General features: G+C 43.3%; 1 protein-coding gene across 2 annotated transcripts in view; it reads left to right on the top strand.

Annotated features, from left to right (window-relative positions):
• The window catches only part of tyro3 (TYRO3 protein tyrosine kinase), a 101,459-nt gene that overhangs the window by 29,267 nt on the left and 46,778 nt on the right, over positions 1 to 25,414 (top strand). Inside the window, exons 3-8 of one of the 2 annotated variants that reach the window (XM_041213812.1) lie at positions 345 to 445; positions 1,068 to 1,241; positions 8,106 to 8,192; positions 10,611 to 10,726; positions 16,556 to 16,751; positions 22,891 to 23,036. In XM_041213812.1, coding sequence (XP_041069746.1) covers positions 345 to 445; positions 1,068 to 1,241; positions 8,106 to 8,192; positions 10,611 to 10,726; positions 16,556 to 16,751; positions 22,891 to 23,036 — 820 coding nt within the window. The remainder of the gene's footprint in view (positions 1 to 344; positions 446 to 1,067; positions 1,242 to 8,105; positions 8,193 to 10,610; positions 10,727 to 16,555; positions 16,752 to 22,890; positions 23,037 to 25,414) is intronic. The other variant, XM_041213813.1, reaches the window with a different exon arrangement.

The raw sequence follows: 25,414 nt of genomic DNA on the forward strand, positions 1-25,414 counted from the left end.
TGGCACTATCCAACTGAATGACCATCAGAAGCCAGGACCCTCAAGTTGACAGGGGCATTACAGTCAAGTTGCAGTGTTGCCGTCACGGCCCTGGTTGAGATCAGGTGACTCGGTCCAGACTGCAGGTTGACCTTTGACCTTTCTTGGTCTGTGTGGCTTAGTTGCACAATGTGTGATCCACTTCTCTATAGACATTCTAGCAAAGGAGGAAAACCACAAATACTTAGAGTCTGTGCTGTCTCTTTGAATTAAATCAGTGATATTACTTTAATAGCTGAACAAAACTGACTTGCTTGCAATAAGTTTCATTGTGATAAACCTCTGCATCCATTTCTTTTTCTCAGGTTGATAAACGTGCAGCAAATAGACATGGGCTGGTATTGGTGCACGGCGAGTGTGAAAGGCATTCATATTAACTCAAAGAAGGCCTTTTTAACCGTTGAAGGTGAGGAAGTAAATATTAATGTTGCCCTGGGCAAGGGAGAGTCAGTCAGTGCGTAGGATTTATTGAAGTGAACATGGGGGGTGGGAGATAGGCACGATACCTAGTTTTATCATTCGGCATGTTGGAGAATCAGCGTCCAGGTTCAGTGTATTCGCTTTGGGATCATGGAGATTGCAGAGTCCGCAATGAGGATAATCGTATAGGGTTTAGGACAAAGGTGATTGTAGGGCCTATATCATGGATAATTGTGTAGAGTTTAGGACATTGGAGATTGCAGGGTTTGTATCTAGAGTAATTGTGTGGGGTTTAGATTAATGGCATTCATTATCTATAAAGAAGGTCAGTGTGTAAGAACTTAGACAAATGGCCAGTGTGTAGGATTTAAGGTAATGGACATTACAAGGTCAGTATTAAAGGCCAGTGTGGATTCATGCTAACAATAATCTTTTGGGGTGTTGATTCTGTCTGTTCTACAGTTGGGTAGTAAATGGAGTGTGGGTAATTAATGGCAATGACACCAATTGGAGTGCCAAAAATCATGCCAATGTTATTTATTGGGAGGGGTGCTGTAATTAGGATTTATGTGGTTGGTATATAATGACTCCTCTTTTTTCCTGATTAGGTCTGCCATACATCACAGTGCATCCACAGGACATCATTGTATTTAAAGATACACCTTTCAACCTGACCTGTGCTGCTGTTGGAAGGCCAACGCCGACAGAGATATTATGGAGGATGGGAGGGGTCCTAGTCGAAGGAACAGGGATAGAATCCCCTTCCGTACTGACAGTTAAAGGTACGACTTGTGTGAGCGTTAGGTAGACTACTCATTAAAAGTAGTCACCTAGAGTTAACAGATCCTCAGAACAGGCATCCAATGATCTACTGGCAGTGCTAATGAGCCTTCTGATCAAAGCCTGACAATTAGCAGCTGTATGTAAGGGTCATCACCGTGCAGTTAAAGCAGGGATACATCCAAATATTGCTATCAAAATGTCTCGCTGGGAATTTGTCATAGTATCAATATGGAACTCTCTCACTGGGAGTCCATCATAGTGCAAATATTGAACTCTCTCACTGGGATTCTATCGTAGTGCCGATCTTCAACACTCTCACTGGAATCTGTCAGTGCCGATATGGAACTCTTCCACTGGGAGTCTATCATTGTGTCGATTTTGAACTCTTTCACTGGGAGTCCGTCATAGTGTCGATATTGAACTCTCTCACTGGGAGTCTGTGTTAGTGTTGATGTTGAAATCATTCACTGGGAGTCTGTCATAGTGTCGATATTGAACTCTCTCACTGGGAATGTGCCATAGTGCCAATATGGAATTCTCTCACTGGGAGTCCATCATAGTGCCAATATTGAACTCTCTCACTGGGAATGTGTCATAATGCCGATATGCAACTCTCTCACTGGGAGACTATCATACTGTCGATCTTGAACTCTCTCACTGGGAATCTGTCATTTTGCCGATATTGAACTATCCCACTGGGAGTATGTGTTAGTGTTGATATTAAACTCTCTCACTGGAATCTGTCATAGTGCTGATATTGAACTCTCTCATGAGGAATATGTCATAGTGTCAATGTTGAACTCTCCCACGGGGAGTATGTCATAGTGTCGATATTGAACGCTCTCACTGGGAGTCTGTATTAGTGCCAATATGGAACACTCTCACTGGGAGTCTGTAGAGTCTGTATTAGTGTCAAGATGGAACTCTCTCACTGGGAGTCTGTCATAGTGCCGATATTGAATTTTCTCACTGGGAGTCTGTATTAGTGTCGATATTGAACTCACCCACTGTGAGTCTGTCATAGTGTCGATATTGAACTCTCACTGGGAGTCTGTATTAGTGTTGATATTGAACTCTCTCACTGGGAGTCTATCACAGTGCCGATATTGAACTCCCTCACGAGGAATGTGTCAAAGTGTCATATGGAACTCTCACTGGGAGTGTGTCAAAGTGTCAATACTGACTCTCCCACTGTGAGTCTGTACTAGTGTCGATATTGATCTCTCTCACTAGGAGTCTGTATTAGTGTCGATATTGAACTCTCTCACAAGGAAAGTGACATAGTGTCAACATTGAACTCTCACGAGGAATGTGTCATAGTGCCGATATTGAACACTCTCACTAGGAATCTTTCTATTGTCGATATGGAACTCTCTAACGGGGAGACTATCATAGTGCTGATATTGAACTCCCTCACTAGGAATCTGTCATAGTGTCGATATTGAACTCTCTCACTAGGAATCTGTTATAGTGTCAATATTGAACTTTCTCACAAGGAAAGTGTCATAGCGTCGATATTGAACTTCTCATGAGGAATGTGTCATAGTGTCAATATTGAACTCTCTCACTGAGAGTCTGTCATAGTATCGATATGGAACTCTCTCACAAGGAATGTGTCATAGTGTCGATATCGACTCTCCCACTGTGAGTCTGTATTAGTGTAGATATTGAACTCACCCACTGTGAGTCTGTATTAGTGTCGATATGGATCACTCTCACCGGGAATCTGTCATCGTGTCGATATTGAAATCTCACACTGGGAGTCTGTCATCATGTCGATATTGAACTCTCTCATTGGGAGTCTGTATTAGTGTCGATATTGAACTCACCCACTGTGAGTCTGTCATAGTGTCGATATTGAACTCTCTCACTGGGAGTATGTCATTGTGCCGATATTGAACTTTCTCCCTGTGAGTCTGTATTAGTGTCGATATCAAACTCTCTCACTGGGAGTCTGAAATCGTGTCGATATTGAAATCTCTCACTGTGAGTCTGTATTAGTGTCAATATTAAACTCTCTCATGAGGAATGTGTCATAGTGTCGATATTGAACTCTCACTGGGATGTGACATAGTGTTGATATTGAACTCTCCCACTGGGAGTCTGTCATAGTGTCGATATTGAACTCTCTCACTGGGAGACTGTATTAGTGTCAATATGGAACTCTCTCTAACTGGGAGTCTATCATAGTGTCGATATTGAATTCTCTCACTGTGAGTCGGTATTAGTGTCGATACTGAACTCTACTGGGAGTCTGTATTAGTGTTGATATTGCACTCTCTGACAGGGAGTCTGTATTAGTGTTGATATTGCACTCTCCCACTGGATAGTGTCTGTCATAGTGCTGACATTGAACTCTCTCACTGGATGTGTGTCATACTGCCGATATGGAAGCCTCTCACTGGGAATCTGTATTAGTGTCAACATTGGAGCTCTCTCACAGGAATCTGTCATAGTGTCAATATTGAACTCTCTCACGAGGAAAGTGTCATAGTGTCGACATTGAACTCTCACTGGGAGTCTGTCATTGTGTCAATATTGAACTCTCTCACTAGGGGTCTGTATTAGTGCTGACATTGAACTCTCTCACGAGCAACGTGTCATAGTGTCGATGTTGAACTCTCTCACTGGGATTCTGTATTAGTACCGATACTGAACTCTCTCACGTGCAATGTGTCATAGTGTCGATGTCGAACGCTTTCACTGGCAGTGTGTCATTATGCCAATATGGAACACTCTCACTGGGAGTCTATCATAGTGCTGATATTGAACTCTCCCACTGGGAGTCTGTCATAGTGTCGATACTGAACTCTCCCACTGGGTGTCTGTCATAGTGTCGATATTGCACTCTCCCACTATGAGTCTGTATTAGTGTCGATATCGAACTCTCTCAGTGGGAGTCTGTCATACTGTCGATATTGAGCTCTCTCACTGGGAGTCTATCATAGTGTCGATATTGAACTCTCTCACTGGGAATCTGTCATATTGTCGATATTGAACTCTCTCACTGGGAGACTGTATTAGTGTCGATATGGAACTCTCTCTCACTGGGAGTCTATCATAGTGTCGATATTGAATTCTCTCACTGTGAGTCGGTATTTGTGTTGATATTGAACTCTACTGGGAGTCTGTATTAGTGTCGATATTGCACTCTCCCACTGGATAGTGTCTGTCATAGTGCTGACATTGAACTCTCTCACTGGATGTGTGTCATACTGCCGATATGGAAGCCTCTCACTGGGAATCTGTATTAGTGTCAACATGGAGCTCTCTCACTGGAATCTGTCATAGTGTCGATATCGAACTCTCTCACGAGGAATGAGTCATAGCGTCGATATTGAACTCTCTCACGAGGAATGTGTCATAGTGTCGATATTGAACTCTCACTGGGATGTGTCATAGTGTCGATATTGAACTCTCACTGGGAATCTGTCATAGTGTCGATATTGAACTCCCTCACTGGAAGTCTGTATTAGTGTCGATATTGAACTCTCTCACTAGGGGTCTGTATTAGTGCTGACATTGAACTCTCTCACGAGCAATGTGTCATAGTGTCGATGTTGAACGCTCTCACTGGCAGTGTGTCATACTGCCAATATGGAACACTTTCACTGGGAGTCTGTCATAGTGTTGATGTTGCAGTCTCCCACTATGAGTCTGTATTAGTGTCAATATCAAACTCTCTCAGTGGGAGTCTGTCATAGTGTCGATATTGAACTCATCCACTGTGAGTCTGTATTAGTGTCGATATGGAACTCTCTCACTCGGAATCTGTCATAGCGTCGATATTGCACTCTCGCACTGTGAGTCTGTGTTAGTGTCGATATTGATCTCTCTCACTGGGAGTCTGTCATAGTATCGATATTGAACTCTCTCACTGGAATCTGTCATAGTGTCGATATGGAACTCTCTCACTAGGAGTCTGTCATAGTGTTGATATTGAACTCTCTCACTGGGAGCGTGTCATAGTGTCAATATGGAACTCTCTCACTGGCATCTGAAATAGTGTCGATATGGAACTCTCTCACTGGGAGTCTTTCACATTGCCGATATGGAACTTTGTCACTGGGAGTCTGTGCTAGTGAAGATATGGAACTCTCACTAGGAATGTGTCATAGTGCCGATTGTGAACTCTCCCACTGGGATTCTGTTATCGTGTCGATATTGAACTCTTTCACTGGGAGTCTGACATGGTATCGCTATTGAACTCTCTCACTGCGAGTCCGTCAGTGTATTTATATCAAACTCTCAATGGGAGTCTGTCACTATCGATATTGAGCTCACTCACTGGGAGTCCATCAGCTTATCAATATCAAATTCTCTCTGGGAGTCCACCACAGTGCCGATATCATATTCTGTCATTTGGATTTTGTCACAGTCTTGCTATTTGACTCTCAGTGGGGTTGCTATGTTCTACCTCTTTGTTGTTCAGCCATTTGAATTGAATTGAATTGCTGTGCTGCAGATAGCTATCAGATGCTTTGAGAGTGTATTACTGCTTGGCTGAAATCAGCTTTCATACTGTCCGAATGGGATCCACTCCATCCATTAATGGGCATCCATTAATCGATTGCTTTCCACAGAAAAAAATAGTGCCAGCTCTTGTCCAGGACAGAGGTGAGAACCCAACAATTGTACAGGTCCAAAATGAATTAACAAAGTCTCTTTGGCACTGTACCATACACTCTGGCACCAGCCTTTTTGGCGCTATTGGCAGTGCCCAAACAGAATGGAGCAGCCCGTGTAAGAATGCTAGTATTGCCCTAGGCGGAGGAACAGTTGCATGCCTGAGAATGTTGGCTTTGCGCAGAAGATGTGCACCAGCCTCTTTGCAAATGCCAGTGCTGCCCGGGTAACATGGCACCAGTTGTATTTCACAATTGGTTCTCTTTCCTGAAGCCAGCAGGGACTCTAGTTCTTGTAATTGTTTCATTGAAAACCTATTAGATTAACATTTTCACAGAAATCTGCAGCTTGAAATTAGCAGCTCCTCCAACAGGTTGAATCTTGCTTTGCTGCTTGCATGTGAACTGCTTTGTGAATAAATTTGCTGATCTGCATTTCCTTGGAAGGCAAGCAGTTGTCAGCAACCTCCTCCCCTAGATATCCACCTGCTATCAATGTTCTTTAAACAGAGGTGGGGAAGGTGAGTATGTTTGGAGGGATTTCTCTTGTAACTGTGCCAAACTGCCTTACTTGCAACAACCACATCAGCCCAGGTGCCTGAAGGTCTGTCCCCCCACTGAGTAAAACTCAGGGACAGCATTCAGCATGTACGGACACACATATAGCAATTTAATGCATACCAATGATTAATAAAAGCACAATGCAGAATGAAGAGGATAGTCAGATACAGGCTGGAACCTAATTGAGGGGTTCAGATGGTTTTTATATAGAATAATTAATACCTGGAGTGAGCCCACATACAGACCATAAGACAGTTGAAGAGGCACTTGGAATTGCAAGGGCAAAAAGAATTCTAAAAAGTGACAACCAGAAAAGAAAATGTCAGTATTTTGGCCTGTTATCAGGGAGTGAGTTACAGGCCAGTATCTAGTTGAGAGGTTCAGATGGTTTATATTTCGAATAATCTTTGCCCTTCCAGCTCCAAATTCTTTTTGAAATTTACCATGTTGGTTGTGCAACTGTCCCAATAATAACAGTTGTAAGATGTTGTGTGTAGTGCAGTAGGTCTCATGAAGAGGTTCTGAATCTTGTATAGTTTAACAGTAAGCGTTTATTAACTACTAGTAACTAAATACATATACACAGTATAAGGTCTAAGCTAAGAGCTGTCTCCATGCTTGCCTCTACACATGTCTCTGTCCAGTACTAGGCTGCCCTCTAGACTCAGGTCATGTGGTCCTTTACATCACAGTGCAGGCAGTACTGTACCCAGTCCCACATCTTTCGATGTCAGACCCTTATACAATAATAACCACCAATCAACCACCATGTAAGCCTTGTTTTCCTGACCACACTTTCAGAGCAAACCAATCTTGCAGCAGGTGCACCAACCTGGTGCAAGGCCCCTGATTTGCATATAAAAAGGACCTAACACAAAATGGGGTCATGACTGGCCCTTTATTGCTGAACTGCTGAAGGGAAGGGTGATGCAGAAAGCAACATTCAGAATTTCAGTTCTTGCATCTCCTCTTTTCTGCTCTCCTGCTCTGATAGGTGATGGCACTGTCTAGGGCACTCATTAGTTTTGGCAGCCTTTTACTTCCACTGGTGACCCGAAACTGTCCGACTATGGAGGCATCACATTTGAGCCTGTCCTTGTTATTGCCTAACTTCTGCAGACACACATTTCCCAGAAGGGGCGTCGGGGGGAGGTCAGTGGGCAGTGATTAGATCCAGGAATTTTGAGTTGATAATTTCCTCCTCTCTAACTCAAAGACAGAAGTTCATTCAGGAACAAAATCCAGAAACAATCTCCCACACAAAGAAATCTGAGACTCTCCCCAGTAGATTGTGGATCCTGGAGCTCAACAGGAGCTTTCAAGACTGGGATTGATAGAGGTTTGTGTGGCAAAGGTAGCAGGAGATATGGGACAAATGGTTTAAATGCAGTTGAGGTCAGGTCATCCATGATCTAATTAATGGCAGAGCAGGCTCCAGGAGCTGAATGGCCTCCTTCTGTTCCTGTGAAGCCAATTGTATTGTCCTACTTCTGTCTCAGCTGAAACCAGCTAATTCAGAGGCATTACTGATTCTCTATGATGTCTCATTCTGTCCCCAATACAAAAGCAAACTGCATGAACTCTTCCTTCTCTTTGTCTCTTCAACTGGGTTGGGGAGGTGGTTGCTCTGAATCTGTAGAATGTAACATCTTGTTTTTCTGCAATCGTTGTCCTCAGGAATTAAAAGGCTGACCACCTTCACTTGCGAAGCACACAACTCAAAGGGAGTAACCGTTTCCCGGACAGCTAGTGCCAATGTCAAAGGTAAGTTCACAATCACAGTTTGTCCAGTTCTCTTCTGTCTGTTGTTGGAACCCTTATCCATGCTGTGATAGTTTTTTACTTGATTTTCCGATGCCATCCTGGTCAGCCACCAACTTTGCAACCTCCGTAAAATTGAGCTCATCAGAAGCTCTGTTGCCCATATCCAATCATGCACCAGGTCCCATTCAGTCATTGACCCTGTACTTGCTGACCTACTGTCATGAAGACATATTAATATCTATAACGTTATTGGAAATTATTATTAAATTGGAATTGTAGTGTCTGTGTCTATGTGTGTCCGAATGGATTAAAGCCAGCTAGTCTGGGTGTTGTGGTGTATAGCAGTTTGATATATCAATTAGATAAATGTAAGGAGGAGAAGGTAAAGTGTAAATTTGTATTTGTTGAATAAACCATTTAAGAGAATAGGTAAAATCTTGCACCTAGCTGGGAGACACCAAGCAATGTGTTTATATTACTAATAAAATTGGTGGAATGATAGGATTATTGTTAGGAAAGGTAAAATTAAAAAACCTAATAATACAATGGAAAATTTACATTCAAAGGGGAAGCTAGGTGTAAACGAAAAGGAGTGTGTGTGTGTGTGTGTGGGTCAGAGGCATTTAAGATCTAACCAGCCTGTAAGCCTACAATGGTGTCTGCAAAGGAACCAAACTGAAAGGAACCTCATTTTGAATTCATAAGGTCAAATGTGCTTTGCCTGGCATCTTTTTAACGTCTATGGGTTACTGTTGCCTTGGGATTTACCTGGGAATGATTAATTTGGGGATTTGTTTGAAAATTATTATGGTAATAATTTGTAGATATGTGTATGTGTTTAATTTGTTGTTAAATTAATAAATGTTTAATTTAATTTTATATAGAAAATCTTTTGAGGCTCGGTGGTCTTATTCCTGAATTCAGAGCTGTATCTCAAATATACCAATTGACAGTATAGGTTATGACAATTGTTCAAGTTTCCCTCTGAGATTTATATAACTCAGCCTTTAACAACTGCTGTGTCATAACACCTACATTGGCTCCCATTCTGACAATACTTTAATTGAAACATTATAATCCTTGTGTTCACTTCCCTTTGTGCCCTTGCCTCTGCCTATCTCTGTAAATCTCCTCCAACCCTGGCCCCCTGTTTTAATTGCTTCACCATGGGTGGCTGTGCCTTCAGTTGCCCAGGCCCTAAACTCTGAAACTCCCTCCCTGCACCTTTCTGCCTTTCTGCCTCACTTTCCTCCTTTAAGATGCTCCTTAAAACTTACCTTTTTGGCCAAGGATTTTGTCATCTTTTCTAATATCTCCTTAAGTGGCTCAGTGTTAAAATTTGTTTGATAATCATTCTCATGAAGCACTTTGCGATGTCTCACAATGTTAAACGTGCTATATAAATGCAAGTGGTATTTTTTCATCCTTTTTCTCTTTCTGTTTCTCCTCTCTTACACTCTTACCCATCCCCTTTGCCCCTTTCTTCTCTTTCATTTTTTCCTTCAACCCCCTTATCTCTTCTGTTCTTTCCTTCTTTGCTTTCTTCTACCTTCTTCCTTCCTTTCCCTCCTTCCCTTAATGGACCCTTCTTACAACTATTTCCTTCACACCTTCCTTCTTTCCCATTTCCTTCCTTACCCTGTTTCTTCCTCCTCATTCCTTCCTTCCTTCACCTGCATTCCTTTCCCTCTCATTTCTCCAACCTCCTTCCTTCGCCTTTTCTCTTTTCATTTCCCTTTCATTGATTTCTTGCCTTCTCCTCATGCTTCCCCATCCCTTTCCTATCCTTCTTCCCCCCCCTTTCCTTCTCCTCTTCCTTCCCTTCCGTTCCTTCTGTTTCCCCCCATTACTTCCTTACTTTTTCCCCCTTCCCTTCTTTTTTCCTTCATTCCTGCCTCTTCTTCTTTTCCTTCCCTTCCATGCTCCATGCTCCCCCTTCTCCTCTCTTCTGCATTTAAGGGTAATAAGTTTGCTCTGCTGTTTTGTAATTTATGATAACTGTTATTAACATGGTCTTAATTGGCTACCAGTAATGAATTTCCCTTTTCAAAGGAGAATTGTATTGTTTGGGGAAGGCTGTCCCTTTAAGAGCACACAGTTACTTATCTCTTGCTCCTACATGCTGACTGACGGGTTCCTGGAACAGCTATGCGAGTTGTCACATGATTTAAAAACAAATGCAATGTGACTCACTCTCTTATTCTCTTGTTCTCAAGCTGATAGTCAGATGTAGCCTGGATGTAGAATGCTGAACAGAACCTCTGTTCTAGAAAGTCTATGACTGGGCAGGTGTTGCCCACAGGATTTATTTACAGTGTTTTGCATTGTCAGCTCAAACCGAGATTCTGCACTGGAGCTGATGAGTCCTTTGGCTGTGGCCTCCCCATGCACCAATTGTTGAGTAATTTTCTTGTTCAGTTTCACCAGCCAAGCCCACCAAGCTGAGAATCAACAGCCAGACTTCCAACAATGTCAGCATCAGTTGGACTGTTGCCTTTGACGGCTTCTCGAAGCTTCAGGCCTGTACAGCTCAAGTAAGTGCGGTCACTCTCGCAGCGGTGATCAGATTGTGCAGATTCTCCTTGTACTTATTGGATGAAATTTTAACTCATTCAACCCCACCCACTAGAGTTAAAATCAGGCCCATTGTGTCAGAAACCAAGCCAATTCCTTCTTTAACATTGTCTGTACGTAGAATTACATAGAAAGTACAGTACAGAAACAGGCCATTCAGTTCAACTGGTTTATGCTCCACATGAGTTCTTCCCACATAACTTTATCTCACCCTATTGATATATCCTTTTATTACTGGCAACACCCACTGCTCTTGGTGGCACTGGGTATATTGTAGGTCTGCCGACCTCTGACTGGCTGGTAGCTCTCTGCGGGCGGGATTTCTGCTCTGGGGTCCTTAATCCCTGGAGAGGCCTATTTCTGGCCAGTTAAGTGCCTGTAATTTGGTTGGGCCTTCTCCACTGAAGCAATGCAGGGCTGTGAGGTAATCTGAAGTAATTGTATGTACATAAACCCTTGTTCGGGTCCCAATTTTGTGTTTTCTGTTGAACCAATTGTTCTTGGGATTACATTTTTAACAGCACATTTTTGTTTTCTCTAGACATCTCAGATTGTAGTGAAGTGGTTTGGGCTGTGGATGTTTGGTCTGATTCCAAATTTGTGCCCCCCTATTGTGAAATCTTGGTTCATAGGGTTGCCAGATTCCAATTAGTACATGGTCTGTAGTCACAGACAGAGGGCTTTTGTATTGAACAAGGTTACAGCTCAGGAGAGGAACATTTTGTATTCTTCTCACATAAAGAGGTGTGGATGGTTACTTGGGCAAAGTTTGTCATCTGGCTGGAAATAGTCTTCAGGCTGCCAAGGGTCCCATCTTTCTCCGAATCAAAATAGGACAGGAAACTGGATCAAGGTTATAGTTCTTTGTTATTGAAAGTTTCTTATAAACTTTAATAATTTCTGACTCCACACATAAGATGGAGAGGTTAGTTGGAAAATTGAGTCTTCTTCTGGATCCCAACCTGGAGTTTTAGACATAAATCCAACTGGAAGTGGAGCTCCATCAAGCCTAAGAATTCATGTGATAAGCTCAGCAGAAAAGATCTGCACTCTATTTAATTCCCACTTTATGCACCAGGCACATATTGCTGGTAAACATACTCCCAGGTATCTGTTTTAGAGTCTAGAAACTTCCGTATGCCCTCCTCAAAACTGGGGTCTCTGTCCATCAACTTTGGAATGATCGTGAGACTTCAATTCCTTCACAGAGAAGTGCTTTTCCAAAATGTTTAATAAGTAGCTCCCATACCCTTGGTGTTACTCCATGCCATGCCAGACCACACAGGCACCAGGTTATAGGCAGGGCTTCTCTGTAGCCCGTCACCAAGTGACATGAGAGATACCACAGCACATTTTATATTTTCCTCATTCTCACATTCACTCTCTTGCTCTCTTTCTTAGCCTCTCTCTCTCTTACTTACCCTGACTCTCTCTCACACTCACACACACACTCACTCATTCTGTCACTGTCTCAGCGTGGAATTTTACGGCCCTATCGTGGTGAGATCAGGGCCGTAAAATGCGGCAAGCCGTTCAAAAGTCCATTGACTTTGGCGGGACTGTAAGATCCCGCTGGAGAAAAATTCTGCCCTCAGTCTCTGTTACTCACCCTTACCCTCTCACACATTCGCAGTCTCACATGCACCCTCTCACACTCACTCTTGCTTCTCTATCACATACCCTCTCACACTCCCTCTCACTCTCACTTAAACTCCTGGACTCTGCCTTCTCCTACAATATAGCTTAGAGCAGCCAGCTCACCCTGGATGAAATAGCATCACTGCAGACAGCACAGTGAGTTTCAGTCAGCTACATCAGTGCTCAGCCTTCTGCTCCAGACTTTCTCGTCTTAATTCTATTTATATTAGACACCTAAAAACCTTTTAGCCAAGGGTGTGTGGACTAGAGCACCCTGTTAAGTCCATCCCACACCCTCAGCATCTATTCTGTCAAGCTCCCACATATTTTTCAATAAGATCATCTCTCATTTTTCTAAACTCCAATGAGTATAGGTCCAACCTGCTCAACCTTTCCTCATAAAACAAAACCCTCAAACCAGCAATCAACCTAGTGAACCCGTTCTGAATTGCCACCAATGAAAGTATATCCCTCCTTAAGTAAGGAGACCAAAACAATACACAGTATTTTAGCTGTGATCTCAGCAATGCCCTGCACAACTGTACCAAGACTTCCCACTTTTGTACACCATCCACCTTTGCAATAAGGGCCAACATTCCATTTGCCTTCCTAATTACTTGCTGTAGCTGCATGCTAAATCTTTGTGATTCATGTATGAGAGCACCCAGATTCCTCTGTACTGCAGTATTCTGCAGTCTTTCTCCATTTAAATAATATTCTGCATTTTGTTCTTCCTGCCAAAGTTGACAACCTCACATTTTCCCACATTATGCTCTATCAGCCAAATTTTTGCACACTCCTACCTAACTTTGTAGCGTCAGCAAATGTGGCTGCAATGCACTCATTCCCTTCATCCAAGTCATTAATATAGATTACAAATAGTTGGGGCTCTCACATTGATCCCTGTGGTATTCCACTTGTTACAGTTTGCCAACCTGAAAGTAACCCATTTTATCCCAACTATCTGTTTCCTGTTAGTTAGCCAATCCTCTATCCTTGCTAATATTTACCCCCAACACCATAAGCACTTCTTTTGTGTAGTAACCTTTTATGTGGCACCATATCGAATGCCTTTTGGAAATCCAAACACTGATTCCCCTTTATCAACTCTGTTTGTTATATCTTTAAAGAACATGCATACATTTGTCAAACACAATTTCCTGTTCATAAAAACATGTTGAATCTGCTTGATTGCATTTGATTTTCTAAATGCTCTACTACTCTTTCCTTAATAATGGACTGCAGCAATTTCCCAATGACAGATGTTAACTAACCGGCCAATAGTGTTCTGCTTTTCTCTCCCTCCTTTCCTGAATAGAGGTATTAATTTTCCGGTTTTCCAATCCACTGCATCCTCTCCAGAATCTAGGGAATTTTGGCTGCAGCCATTTCTTTTAAGACACTAGGCTGGAGGCCATCAGGTCCAGGGGACTTGTCAGCCTTTAGTCCTATTAGTTTACCTAATAATTTTTCTCTAACGATCGAAATTATTTTAAGTTCCCCTCTCCCTTTTGCCTCTTGATTTCCTGTTATTCTTGGGATTCTTTCTCTGTCTCCTACCATGAAGACAGACGTTCAACCATTTTCTTGTCTCCTATTATTAATTCCCCAGTCTCACCCTCTAAGGGATCAACATTTACTTTAGCTACTCTCTTCCTTGTAATATACTTGGAAAAGCACTAACTGATTTTATATTTCTTACTTATTTGCTCTCGAATTCTAATTTCTCCTTTTTTTTAGTCATCCTATGCTAGTTTCTAACATTTTCCCAATCTTCTGGCCTACCAATAATCTTTGCAGAATTGTATGCCGTTTCCCTCAATTTGATACCTGCCCACAATTTCCTTAGTTAGCTACAAATGGTGCATTCTTCTTGTAGAGACTCTTGTCGTTAGACTAATGCTTTTGTTACGTTTGTAACCTCTGGGTCCACTCACTTCCAAAACTGATCAGCTGCTTTCTAAATTAATGCAGCTTTGATCGTCTCCTTTAGAAAGAAATAGTAAGGATGGAGTTGAAGACTGTAGTGCTAAATGCACACAGAGCAGCTCAAATGGTGCATGGAATTTACTGATGGGACCATGGAAATACTACCTGTGGAAAGCAACTGCCCAGGGTGGATTAGACCAGGTTGCTGTAAATGATTTTCTGGTTTTCTTCTTCAATTAAAGGATTAAATAAGCTATTTTCTTCTATGTAACTTTTGCCTGCAGTAACTACCTCAGGAGATGATATTTGGGAATCAGTTTAATGAGCCCAAAGTGAGCCAATGAATTGAACCATTTCATGTTTGTAGGTAGCTTAGTGATATTTGTTAATAATTGAAGGACAACAATGAAAACTGAGTCAAAGATTCACACATCTTCCATCTCGAACTGCATGGCCCATAAGTTTATTTGCTTCAGTTCCTGTGCATGTGGGAGCTGAGATGTTGTACCTATCAATAGCAACAATAGCTTGCATGTATATAGCTCCTTTAACTTAGCGAAGTGCGACAAAGTGCTTTGCATGAGCATTAAGCAGAAGAAACTGCATTGAGGAACTGGTACTGGAGTGTGAGGCAGTGTTGGTGATGGAAGTGCTGAAGCTGGAGCGTGAGACAGTGTTGGTGATGGAGGAACTGGTACTGGAGTGTGAGACAGTGTTGGTGATGGAAGTGCTGAAGCTGGAGCGTGAGACAGTGTTGGTGATGGAGGAACTGGTACTGGAGTGTGAGACAGTGTTGGTGATGGAAGTGCTGAAGCCGGGGTGTGTGACAATTGGTGATGGAGGAACTGGTACTGGAATTTGAGACAGTGTTGGTGATGGAGGGACTGGCACTGGAGTGTGAGACAGTGTCACTGGTATCAGTGTTGGTACAGGTGTTAGAGACAGTGTGAGTGATGGAGGTGTTGGTACTGGAGTTGGAGACAGTGCTGGTGATGGAGAGGTTGGTACTAGATTATGAGACTGTGTTGGTGATAGAGGAACTGGTATTGGAGTGTGACACGGTTTCCGTGATGGAGGTGCTGGGACTGGACTTTGAGACAGTGTTGGTGATGGGGGAATGGAAATTGGAGTGTGAGACAGTGTTGCTGATGGAGGTGCTAGTACTAGACAATGAGACAGTGTTCCTGATGGAGAAACTGGCACTGGAGTGTGAGGCAGTGTTGGTGATGAAGTTGCTGGTACTGGACTGTGAGACTGTTGGTGATCAAGGAACTGGCACTGGAGAGTGAGACAGTGTTGGTGATGGTGCAACTGGTGCTGGAATGTGAGCTACTGTTGGTGATGGAGGAGCTGGTGCTGGAGTGTAAGACAGTGTTGGTGATCGAGGAACTGGTACAGCAGTGCGAGACAGTGTTGCCACTGGAGGTGTTGGTACTGGAATTTGAGACAGTGTTGCCACTGGAGGTGTTGATACTGGAATTTGAGACATTACTGGTGATAGAGGTGTTGGTACTAGAGTGTGAGACAGTGTTGATGATGGAGGAACTGGTGCTGGAGCGTGAGACAGTGTTGATGCTGGAGGCACTGGCACTGGAGTGTGAGACAGTGTTGCTGGAAGAAGTGCTATTACTGGAGTGTGATACAGTGTTGGTAATGGATCTGCTGGTACTGGAGCAAGCAACAGTGTTGGTGATGGAGGAACAGGTCCTGGAATGTGTGACAGTGTTAGTTATGGAGGATCTGGTACTGGAATTTGAGACAGTGTTGGTGATGGAGGCTCTGGTACTGGAGCGTGAGACAGTATTGGTGATGAAGGAACTGGTACTGGAGTGTGAGACAGTGCTGGTGATGAGGGAACTGGTACTGGATTGTGAGACTGTGTTGGTGATGGAGTTGCTGTTACTGGAGTGTGACACAGTGTTTGTCATGGAGGTGCTGGTACTGGAGTGTGACACAGTGTTCGAGATGGAAGTGCGGGTACTGGAGTGTGACACAGTGTTCGTCATGGAGGTGCTGGTCCTGGATTGTGGAAAATTGCTTATGATGGAGGAACTGGTACTGGAGTGAGAGACTGTGTCGGTGATTGGGGTGCTGGTACTGGAGGGCTTCTATAAGCATTAGGAACCTTCTATTCCTTTATAATGAAGTTGGCTGTGGATATTCTGTCATTTGGCTGTAATTTAACAAATTGTGTATGTGTGTGTGTCTATCTGCCTCTCTAGGTTTATGATCCCAACAAGGTGAATGTTACTTCAAATTACAACATATCTTTTGAGGAGACATTTCCTGTTCCACCATACAGGCATACAATCAGAGGCCTGAGCCCATTCACATCCTGCAGTGTCCGACTTAGCTGTCGTAATGAAGTCGGGCGTTCTGAGTTCACTGAGTGGATACATTTCCAAACATCTGAAGCAGGTGAGGTGATCCACAATCATGTGTAGTAAAAGATGGCTTATATGGGCACTGAGTCTCTCCAGCCTTCATTTTTTTAATTCATTCATGGTGTATAGGCATGACTGACAAGGGCAGCATTTATTGTCCATCCCAAATTGCCCTGCAAGGTGGAAGTGAGTCACCTTCTTGAATGCAACTTAAGTGTCTTGCTCACCCATTTCAAAGGTCAACCACATTCCTGTTGGTTTGGAGTCAGGTAAATAAATCAGATCATGTAGAATGGAAGACTTCCTTCCTTAAAGGACATGAGTGAACCAGGTGGGTTTTTACAACAAATCAGTAGCTTCATTCTTACTATTACTGATACTAACCTTTTTTAAATTCCAGATTTATTTAATTTAAATTCTTCAGCTACCATGGTGGAATTTGAAGTCATGACTCTGAATCATAAGTTCAAGCCTCTGCATTATGAGTCCAATAACATAACCAATATGCTACTATACCCAAGGGTCTTTGAGGTCATTGTAGTTTCTGTTGAAATAACTTCATAAGTTGAATTCAACCAGTAAGTTAATCTGTCGTGTGTGTGTGTTTGTGTGTGTGTGTGTGTGTGTGTGTGCGTGTGCATGTGCGTGGGCAACATCCTCCCAAGAGTAATATTATTTAAATAAAACAAAATTTGGATAAAACCTTTCATGACCTCAGGATATCCCAAAGCACTTTACTGCCAATGAAGTACTTTTGAAGTGTGGATATTGTTGTATGATAGGATCACAGCGTAGTTGCAGCACAGAAGGAGGCCATTTGACCTGTTGTGTCCATGCCAATTCTTTGCAAGAGCAAGGCAGTGAGTCCCACTTTCCAGCCCTTTCACTAGCTCTGCAAATCTTTTCTTTTTAGACACTTACCGAATTCCCTTTTGAAAGCCAAGGTTGATTCTACCTCCAGGAGTCTCAGATAGCCCATTCGAGATCCTAACCAATCGCAGTGTAAAATGTGTAGGAAACATGGCAGCCAATTTATGCACAGCAAGCTACCACAACCAGCAATATGATAATGATCAAATAATCTGTTTTAGTGATGTTGGTTGAGGGATGCTTGACCAGGACACATGGGAGATTTGGCTGCTTTTCTTCAAATAGTGCTATGGAATCTTTTACATCCACCAGAGAGGGGATTAGGGGCTAAAGGCTCATCAAATATAAGGCCTCTGACAGTGTGGCACTCCCTCAGTACTGCATTGAGGGTGTCAGCCTAATTAGATATTCAAATCTCTTGAGTGGAATTGGAACCCATGCTCTTCTGACTCAAGGGACAAAATTTTATTCTGATTGAGCGGGTGTGCACCCGACCTGATCCGGCTTGAAATCGCAAGAGATGACGTCGGGCGAGCATCCTGACATCATCCTGTGCTCGCACGATATTTCGGATGGTGGGGGGGGGGGTGCGCAAAAGTCGGAAGCGCACCCACTGACAATTTAGTAGCCAATTAAGGTAATTAACAGCGCGATTGTCTTTAATTTTATGGTTGGCAGACAGGTGAATTGGCCAGGTGGCCTTTACATTTTTCATGAAACCTTATCCAAGGGTGGGATAAGCTTTCCATGATGAAATAAAATAAAAATAAAAATTGGTGGACAGCATTTTCATCATGTATGTTTTCAGGTGCCTGATTGGGACGCTTGGACATTTTATTTTCTGCTTTTCGAAACTTTAGCTGAACATTTTCGGTTGTGCAGCTCCCTGAGGCAGCTCTCTGCCTTCAGAGAGCATTCTCTCATGCTGGCCCGCGCTCACATTGGCTCCAGTGCCCGCCCTCTTCCCCCCTCCCACCCCGGCAGCGCTGAGCTTCTCAGCGCGTGGTTCACGCTGGCTGGCGGTCAGTCAGCCAGCCAGCGTGAACTCGCGGTCAGGGGGTGATCGTGATCGGCAGTCTGTTCCGCAGCCAATCGTCAGCCTGCTGATCATGCCCACCCACCATCCTAAAAGTTCTGCTCAAGGCACTACCCACTGGCCACAACTGACGCATATTTGTAAAGACGTTGAGGTAGAATTTTTTTATTCGTTCATGGGATATGGGTGTCGCTGGCTAGGCCAGCTTTTATTTCCTGTCCCTAATTGCCCTTGAAGAGGTGATGGTGGAGCTGCTTTCTTGAACTACTGTAGTCCAAGTGATGTAGGAACACCCACAGAGCTGTTAGGGAGGGAGTTCTAGGATTTTGACCCAGTGACAGTGAAGGAACGGTGATATATTTCCAAGTCAGGATGATGAGGGGCTTGGAGGGGAACTTGCAGGTGGCAGTGTTCCCATGCATCTGCTGCCCTTGTCCTTCTAGGTGATAGAGGTCACAGGTTTGGAAGATGCTGTGGAAGGAGACTTGGTGAGTTTCTGCAGTGCATTTTGTAGATGGTACACACTGCTGCCACTGTGCATTGGTGCTGGAGGATTGAATGTTGAAGGTGCTGGATGGGGTGCCAATCAAGCGGGCTGCTTTGTCCTGGATGGTTCTTGAATGTTGGTGGAGCCACACACATCCAGGCAAGTGGAGAGTATTCTGTCACACTCCTGACTTGTGCATTGTAGATGGTGGACAGGCTTTGGGGATTCAGAAGGTGAGTTATTCTCTGCCCAATTTCCAGCCTTTGACCTGCTCTTGTATCCAGAGTATTTATATGGCTAGTCCAGTTCAGTTTCTGGTTAGTGGTAACCTCCAGGATGTTGATAGTGGGGAATTCAGCAATGGGGATGCCATTGAATGTCATGGGGGGATGATTAAATTCTCCCTTGTTGGAGATGGTCATTCCATGGCACTTGTTTGGCATGAATGTTACTTGCCACTTATCAGCCCAAGCCTAAATATTGTCCAGGTCTTGCTGTATTTGGACATGGACTGCTTCAGTATCTGAGGAGTAGCAAATGGTGCTGAGATGATTGATCTTCAACAACCACACCATCTTCCTTTGTGTTTTGGATGACTCAAACCAGCAAAGAGCTTTCCCCCTGATTCCCATTGACTCCAGTTTTGCTAGGGCTCCTTGATTCCACACTCAGTCAAATGCTATCTTGATGTCAAGGCCAGTCACTGTCACCTCACCTCTGGAGTTCAGCTCTTATGTCCATGTTTGACCAAGGCTGTAATGAGGTCAGGAGTTCAGTGGCCCTGGCGGAACCCAAACTGAGTGTCAGTGAGTAGGTTATTGTTGAGTAAGTGCTGCTTGATAGCACTGTCAACAACAGTTTCCATCACTTTGCTGACGATTGAGAGTAGGCTAATGGGCTATGGTTGACCACATTGGATTTGTCCTGCTTTTTGTGTACAGGACACACTTGGGCAATTTTCCTCATTGTTGAGTAGATACGAGTGTTGTAGCTGTATTGGAACAACTTGGCTAGGGGTGTGGCTTGTTCTGGAGCACATATCTTCAGTACTATTGCCGGAATATTGTCAGGGTCGATAGCATTTGCAGTATCCAGTGCCTTCAGCATTTCTTGAAATCACATGGAGTGAACCAAATTGTCTGAAGACTGCCATCTGAGATGTTGGGGACCTCAAGAGGAGGCTGAGATGGATCATCCACTTGGCACTTTCGACTGAAGATTGTTACCTATGCTTCAGCCTTGTCTTTTGCCCTGATTTGCTGGGCTCCCCCACCATTGAGGATGGGGATACTTGTGGAGCCATCTCCTTCTGTTAGTTGTTTAATTGTCCACCACAATTCACAACTGGGTGTGGCAGGACTGCAGAGCTTAGATCTGATCTGTTAGCTGTAGGATCACTTAGCAGCATGTCTATTGCATGCTGCTTCCATTGTTTAACATGCAAGTGTCCTGTGTTGTAGTTTCACCAGGTTGACATCTCGTTTTTAGGTATGCCTGGTGCTGCTCCTGACATACCCCCTGCACTCTTCATTGAACCAGGGTTGATCCCCTGGCTTAATGGTAATGGTAGAGTGGGGGATAGGCCGAGCCATGAGGTTACAGATTGTGTTCGAGTACAATTCTGCTGCTGATGTCCACAGTGCCTCATGGATGCCCAGTCTTTAGTTGCTAGATCTGTTTGAAATCTATCCCATTTAGCACGGTGGTAGTGCTACACAGTATGATGGAGGGTGTCCTCAGTGTGAAGATGGGACTTTGTCTCCACAAGGACTGTGCAGTGGCCTACCAAAACTGTCATGGACAGATGCATCTGCGACAGGTAGATTGGTGATAGCAAGGTCACGTAGGTTTTTCCATTTTGTTGGTTCCCTCACCACCTGCCGAAGTCCCAGTCTAGCAGCTGTGTCCTTTAGGACTCGGTCATTTGTGGTGCTACCAAGCCTCTCTTGGTGATGGACATTGAAGCCCCCCACCCAGAGTACATTGGTCTAGCAAACTGATCTCACTTAGTTCAAGGGCAATTAGGGATGGGCAACAAATTCTGATACTCCCATGAAAGAATAAAAAATACTGCTTAGATTGCAAAGATTTGCTATGAAGACTACATCCTTAGTGGAGATTTGATAAAGGAATTCAAAATCATGAACGGGTTTTGATGTAGTAAATAAAGGGATCCTGTTTCCAGTGGCTATAAACAGAAGGTACAGATTTAAGGTGATTGGCAAAAGAACCAGGCGACATGAGATAAACCTTTTTAACATAACGAATGGTTTGGATTTGGAATGCGCTGCCTGATCTGGTGGAGGATAGAAATTAACTGTAGCCTTCAAAAAGGAATTGGATAAATATTTCAAGGAGAAAAACATTGCAGGAAACTGGGTCAATGCTGAGATCGATTTCCCTTTGAAAGAGCCAGCACAGACTCGATGGGCTGAATAGCCTTCTTCTGTTGTGGGCTATTCTCTGCTTCTATGATTCTAAGTATGGAAATTATCAGGAGAACTGGAAACTATAGACCTACATCCTGGGAAAAGTTGTGGTGATGAATGTCATGGTGTCCACATGCTGTCTATGGCAATGGGCAGGTCTGGAAACTGTGGAATTTCCATTCTAAAATTAGGAATGTACTATGGGTTGAATCAATGGAGTGTGTATCCCATATCTGGGAATTGATGATGAATAGAATCCATGTTGACAGAGTCCTGACTGCAGAAATGGATGGAGAAGGAAATCCATGTGGACAGAATGCCAACATGGAATAGCCAGACATGCTGAATTGTATGGTGCTTTGTTCCCAGTATGCTCCAGAGCATACGAACATATACACATACGAACATATGAACAAAGAGCAGGAATAAGCCATTCAACCCCTTGCCTGCTCCGCATTTAATAAGATCATGGCTGATCTGGTAGTAACCACAAATCTGCACCCTACCTTACCCCCGATAACCTTTCATCCCCTTGCTTACCAAGAATCTATCCATCACTGCCTTAAAAATATTCAAAGGCTCTGCTTCCAACACCTTTTCAGGAAGAGAGTTCCAAAGACTCACAACCCTCTGAGTGAAAAAATTTTGCCTCATCTCTGTTTTAAATGGGCGACCCCTTATTTTTAAATAGTGAACCCTAGTTCTAGGGCAATGGAAGGCACATAGTCTATATCCTAACTACATAGTCTCAACACCGTAAAGGTTAACTCCATGAGGATAGGAGTTAATAGAAAGGAAATAGAGAGAAACCTAGTGGAAATCCAATAAAGTGGAATATTTTGATGATTTCTATGCATACGAAAGTGATGGTCAGGTGTCAAGTGTTGGGGTATGTCAGTATAGCTGTATCAGTGCCAGTATCAGACCTATGGCTTCAGAATTGTGGTACTTGTATTTTGTGGCACCAGATTGGCCTTTGTGTCTGCATCATGGATCTGGGACCATGTCCATAGCAGGGATACCAACCATGCACTTGGGTCAATACCTGGGTATTCAGCACATTAGTATGACTGGTGTATGCCACTGCCTGTATGGGAGAAGTGGATGGCGATGTGTGTCGGTCCTGGTATTGAGGTCAGTGGGTTCATGGGGTATCACTTCTTAGGATCTGGTGTCCAATCACAGCAGAGAAAATAGTGTGGGAAACAGAGAAGTACTACAGCTTGGCACCAGATATTAAACTAACTGCCTAATGGCAGTTGCCATATGCTGTTCCAAAGACTTTTTGAAATTGCATCTTATAGTTATGAAGGTGGTATCTCCATTGACACATGGCCTGTTTCTATCATAGCTCCAAGTGCACCACCAAGGAATGTGAGTTACTTCTACAATGGATCATCATTGGTGATATGGTGGTATGATGTGGCAGCTTGGGATGTACATGGCATTCTACTCGGATACATCGTGGAGTGGAGCAGGCAGGAGGAAAAGAAGGTGGTGGTTTATAAAACGTCCTCCATTATGATAAATGAAAAGTATTGTGACTGTGTACATTTCCTATTGTCTTCCTGTGTCACATTCCTGGACAATGCCTGGAAAACTCAATAACTAATACTTGCTTCTCACCATAGGCAACACAGTGGAGCCAAGCTTTACTGTCATTGTGATATGGTCCTCCCATCTTGTCTTCCAATTCCATTGCCTCAGAAAATCTGAGCCCAGCAGCAGTAATCTCCAGGAACATATTTGGGTTTCCCCTCGCCCTCTGCAACTGCTACTTTTTTGAAGACCCCAGATGTTTTCCAAGGCTTGTTGCCTTTCTGTTTTTAGACTGTCCTTGTCTCCTTTATGGCTTTGTTTCTTTCTCTCTACTGACCCTTCTTTTCCACCATCCCCCCATTTGCTTTTTGCTTTTATTCCCAATCCATTCTTCTCCCTAAACTCAATTAAACCACATATCACCATTGTCTTGTGTGTGTTTTTGTTAACATTTGCTCAATCTTTTTCTTTCCCAGCCAAAGAACCTAATTTTTAAAATTGTCATCCTGGTTTTTAAATCCCCACATGGCCTTGCCTGTCTCTTGCTATCTCTTCAATCTCCCCCAGCCCCACAACCTCTGAGATATTCTAAGCTTTTGAGAATCCCCAATTTTAATCGCTTCACCATTAGCAGCCACACTTTCAGTTGCCTAGGCTCTAAGCAATGGACAAATAAAAAATAGGAAGCTCTTCCATGCACAGACTGGACAATAATATATGGGAAGATCTCCCTTCCCTCCCTCCAAAACCCTGCATCTCATAAAAATGAACCAACTCATTGGAACCAGGAATATGCCAAGGATTCTGGCACTCCTGTTTTTTATTCACTCATGGGATGGATGCGTCACCACGAAGACCAGTATTTATTGCGCATCCCTAATCACCTTTGAGAAGAACTGGTGCACCTGCTTCTTGAATTCAGCTGAGTGGCTCACTAGGCCATTTCAAAGGGCAGTTAAGAACCAACCACATTGCTGTTGGTCCCGATTCACATGTAGGCCAGACTGGGTAAGGAAATGAGTGAACCAGATGCAAGCTCACAACAATCTGATGGTTACCATCACTGAAACTAGTTTTGTTTCTTCCATATTTATTTAATCAAATTAAAATTCCGCAGCTGCCGTGGTTGGATTTGAATTCATGTCTCTGAAATATTCATCCAGGCCTCTAGATTACTTGTCCGGTAATACAACCACTATGCTATCATACCCTATAAATATGCTACTGTACTCTCTATATCCTAATCAGTGGGATAAAGAACTTTTTCTTTAGATCTGCCCAATATGTCCCTTCTGTACTGGCTGTAGTGACTGACTCTGAAACAGTTTCCATCTAGTTACATGTATGATTGGGTAGACAAAGTAAAATTGTCCATAATTTGGCATTGATTAATATTAAATTGCTAGTCTCCTCAGAGAGATAATTAGGATGGTTATTTTGTCAGTAAAGCCTCTCCTTCATTTAATTGAAGCATTTTTCTGAGAGCGGGTGGAGCTGCACTGTTTAGATAAATTAAAGGACCTGCGACCTATACTCCAAATGAACCGGGAGTGATCTGAGGAGATAGTATAGACACTGCTTCACTCTGCCTTTATTCAATCCTGACCATGACCTGGAAACGCTGGATGGAAAGGACTTAAAGGTGGTCCAGTCTGTGCTATGTCTCACCAGCGCTCTGAATCTGGGACAGCCAGATTTTGAGTTGGAGTAACACTCCTCCTAACCCGTACAAAAATCAACATTGGAGTATTTGATTGAACATGAGATTATCCACATTGTCCCAGTATAACCTAGTGTGTATGAACATACGAACATATAAACATACGAATTAGGAGCAGGAGTAGGCCAATTGGTCACTGGAGCCCACTCCACCATTCAATTCATGGCTAATCTGATTGTAACGTCCTGCCTACCCCTGATAATCTTTCACCTCCCTGTTTATCAAGAATCTATCTACCTCTGTCTTAAACCTATTCAGACTCTGCTCCCACTGTCTTTTGAGGAAGGGAATTCCAAAGACTCACTACTCTCTAAGAAAAAAAATTCTCCTGAGATCTGTCTTAAATGAGCAACCCTTATTTTTAAACATTGACCCCTAGTTCTAGATTCTCTCACAAGAGGAAACATCCTCTCCACATCCACCATGTCAAGACCCCTCAGGATCCTAAATGTTTCAATTACTCTTCTAAACTCCAGTGGATACAAGCCTAGCCTGTCCAACCTTTCCTCATAAGACAACCCACCCATTCCTGGTATCAGCCAAGTACCCCTTCTCTGAACTGCTTCTAATGTATTTACATGCTTCACTAAATAAAGAGACCAATACAGTACACGGT

Source organism: Carcharodon carcharias, chromosome 20 (assembly GCF_017639515.1).
Source record: "Carcharodon carcharias isolate sCarCar2 chromosome 20, sCarCar2.pri, whole genome shotgun sequence".
NCBI lineage: Eukaryota > Metazoa > Chordata > Chondrichthyes > Lamniformes > Lamnidae > Carcharodon > Carcharodon carcharias.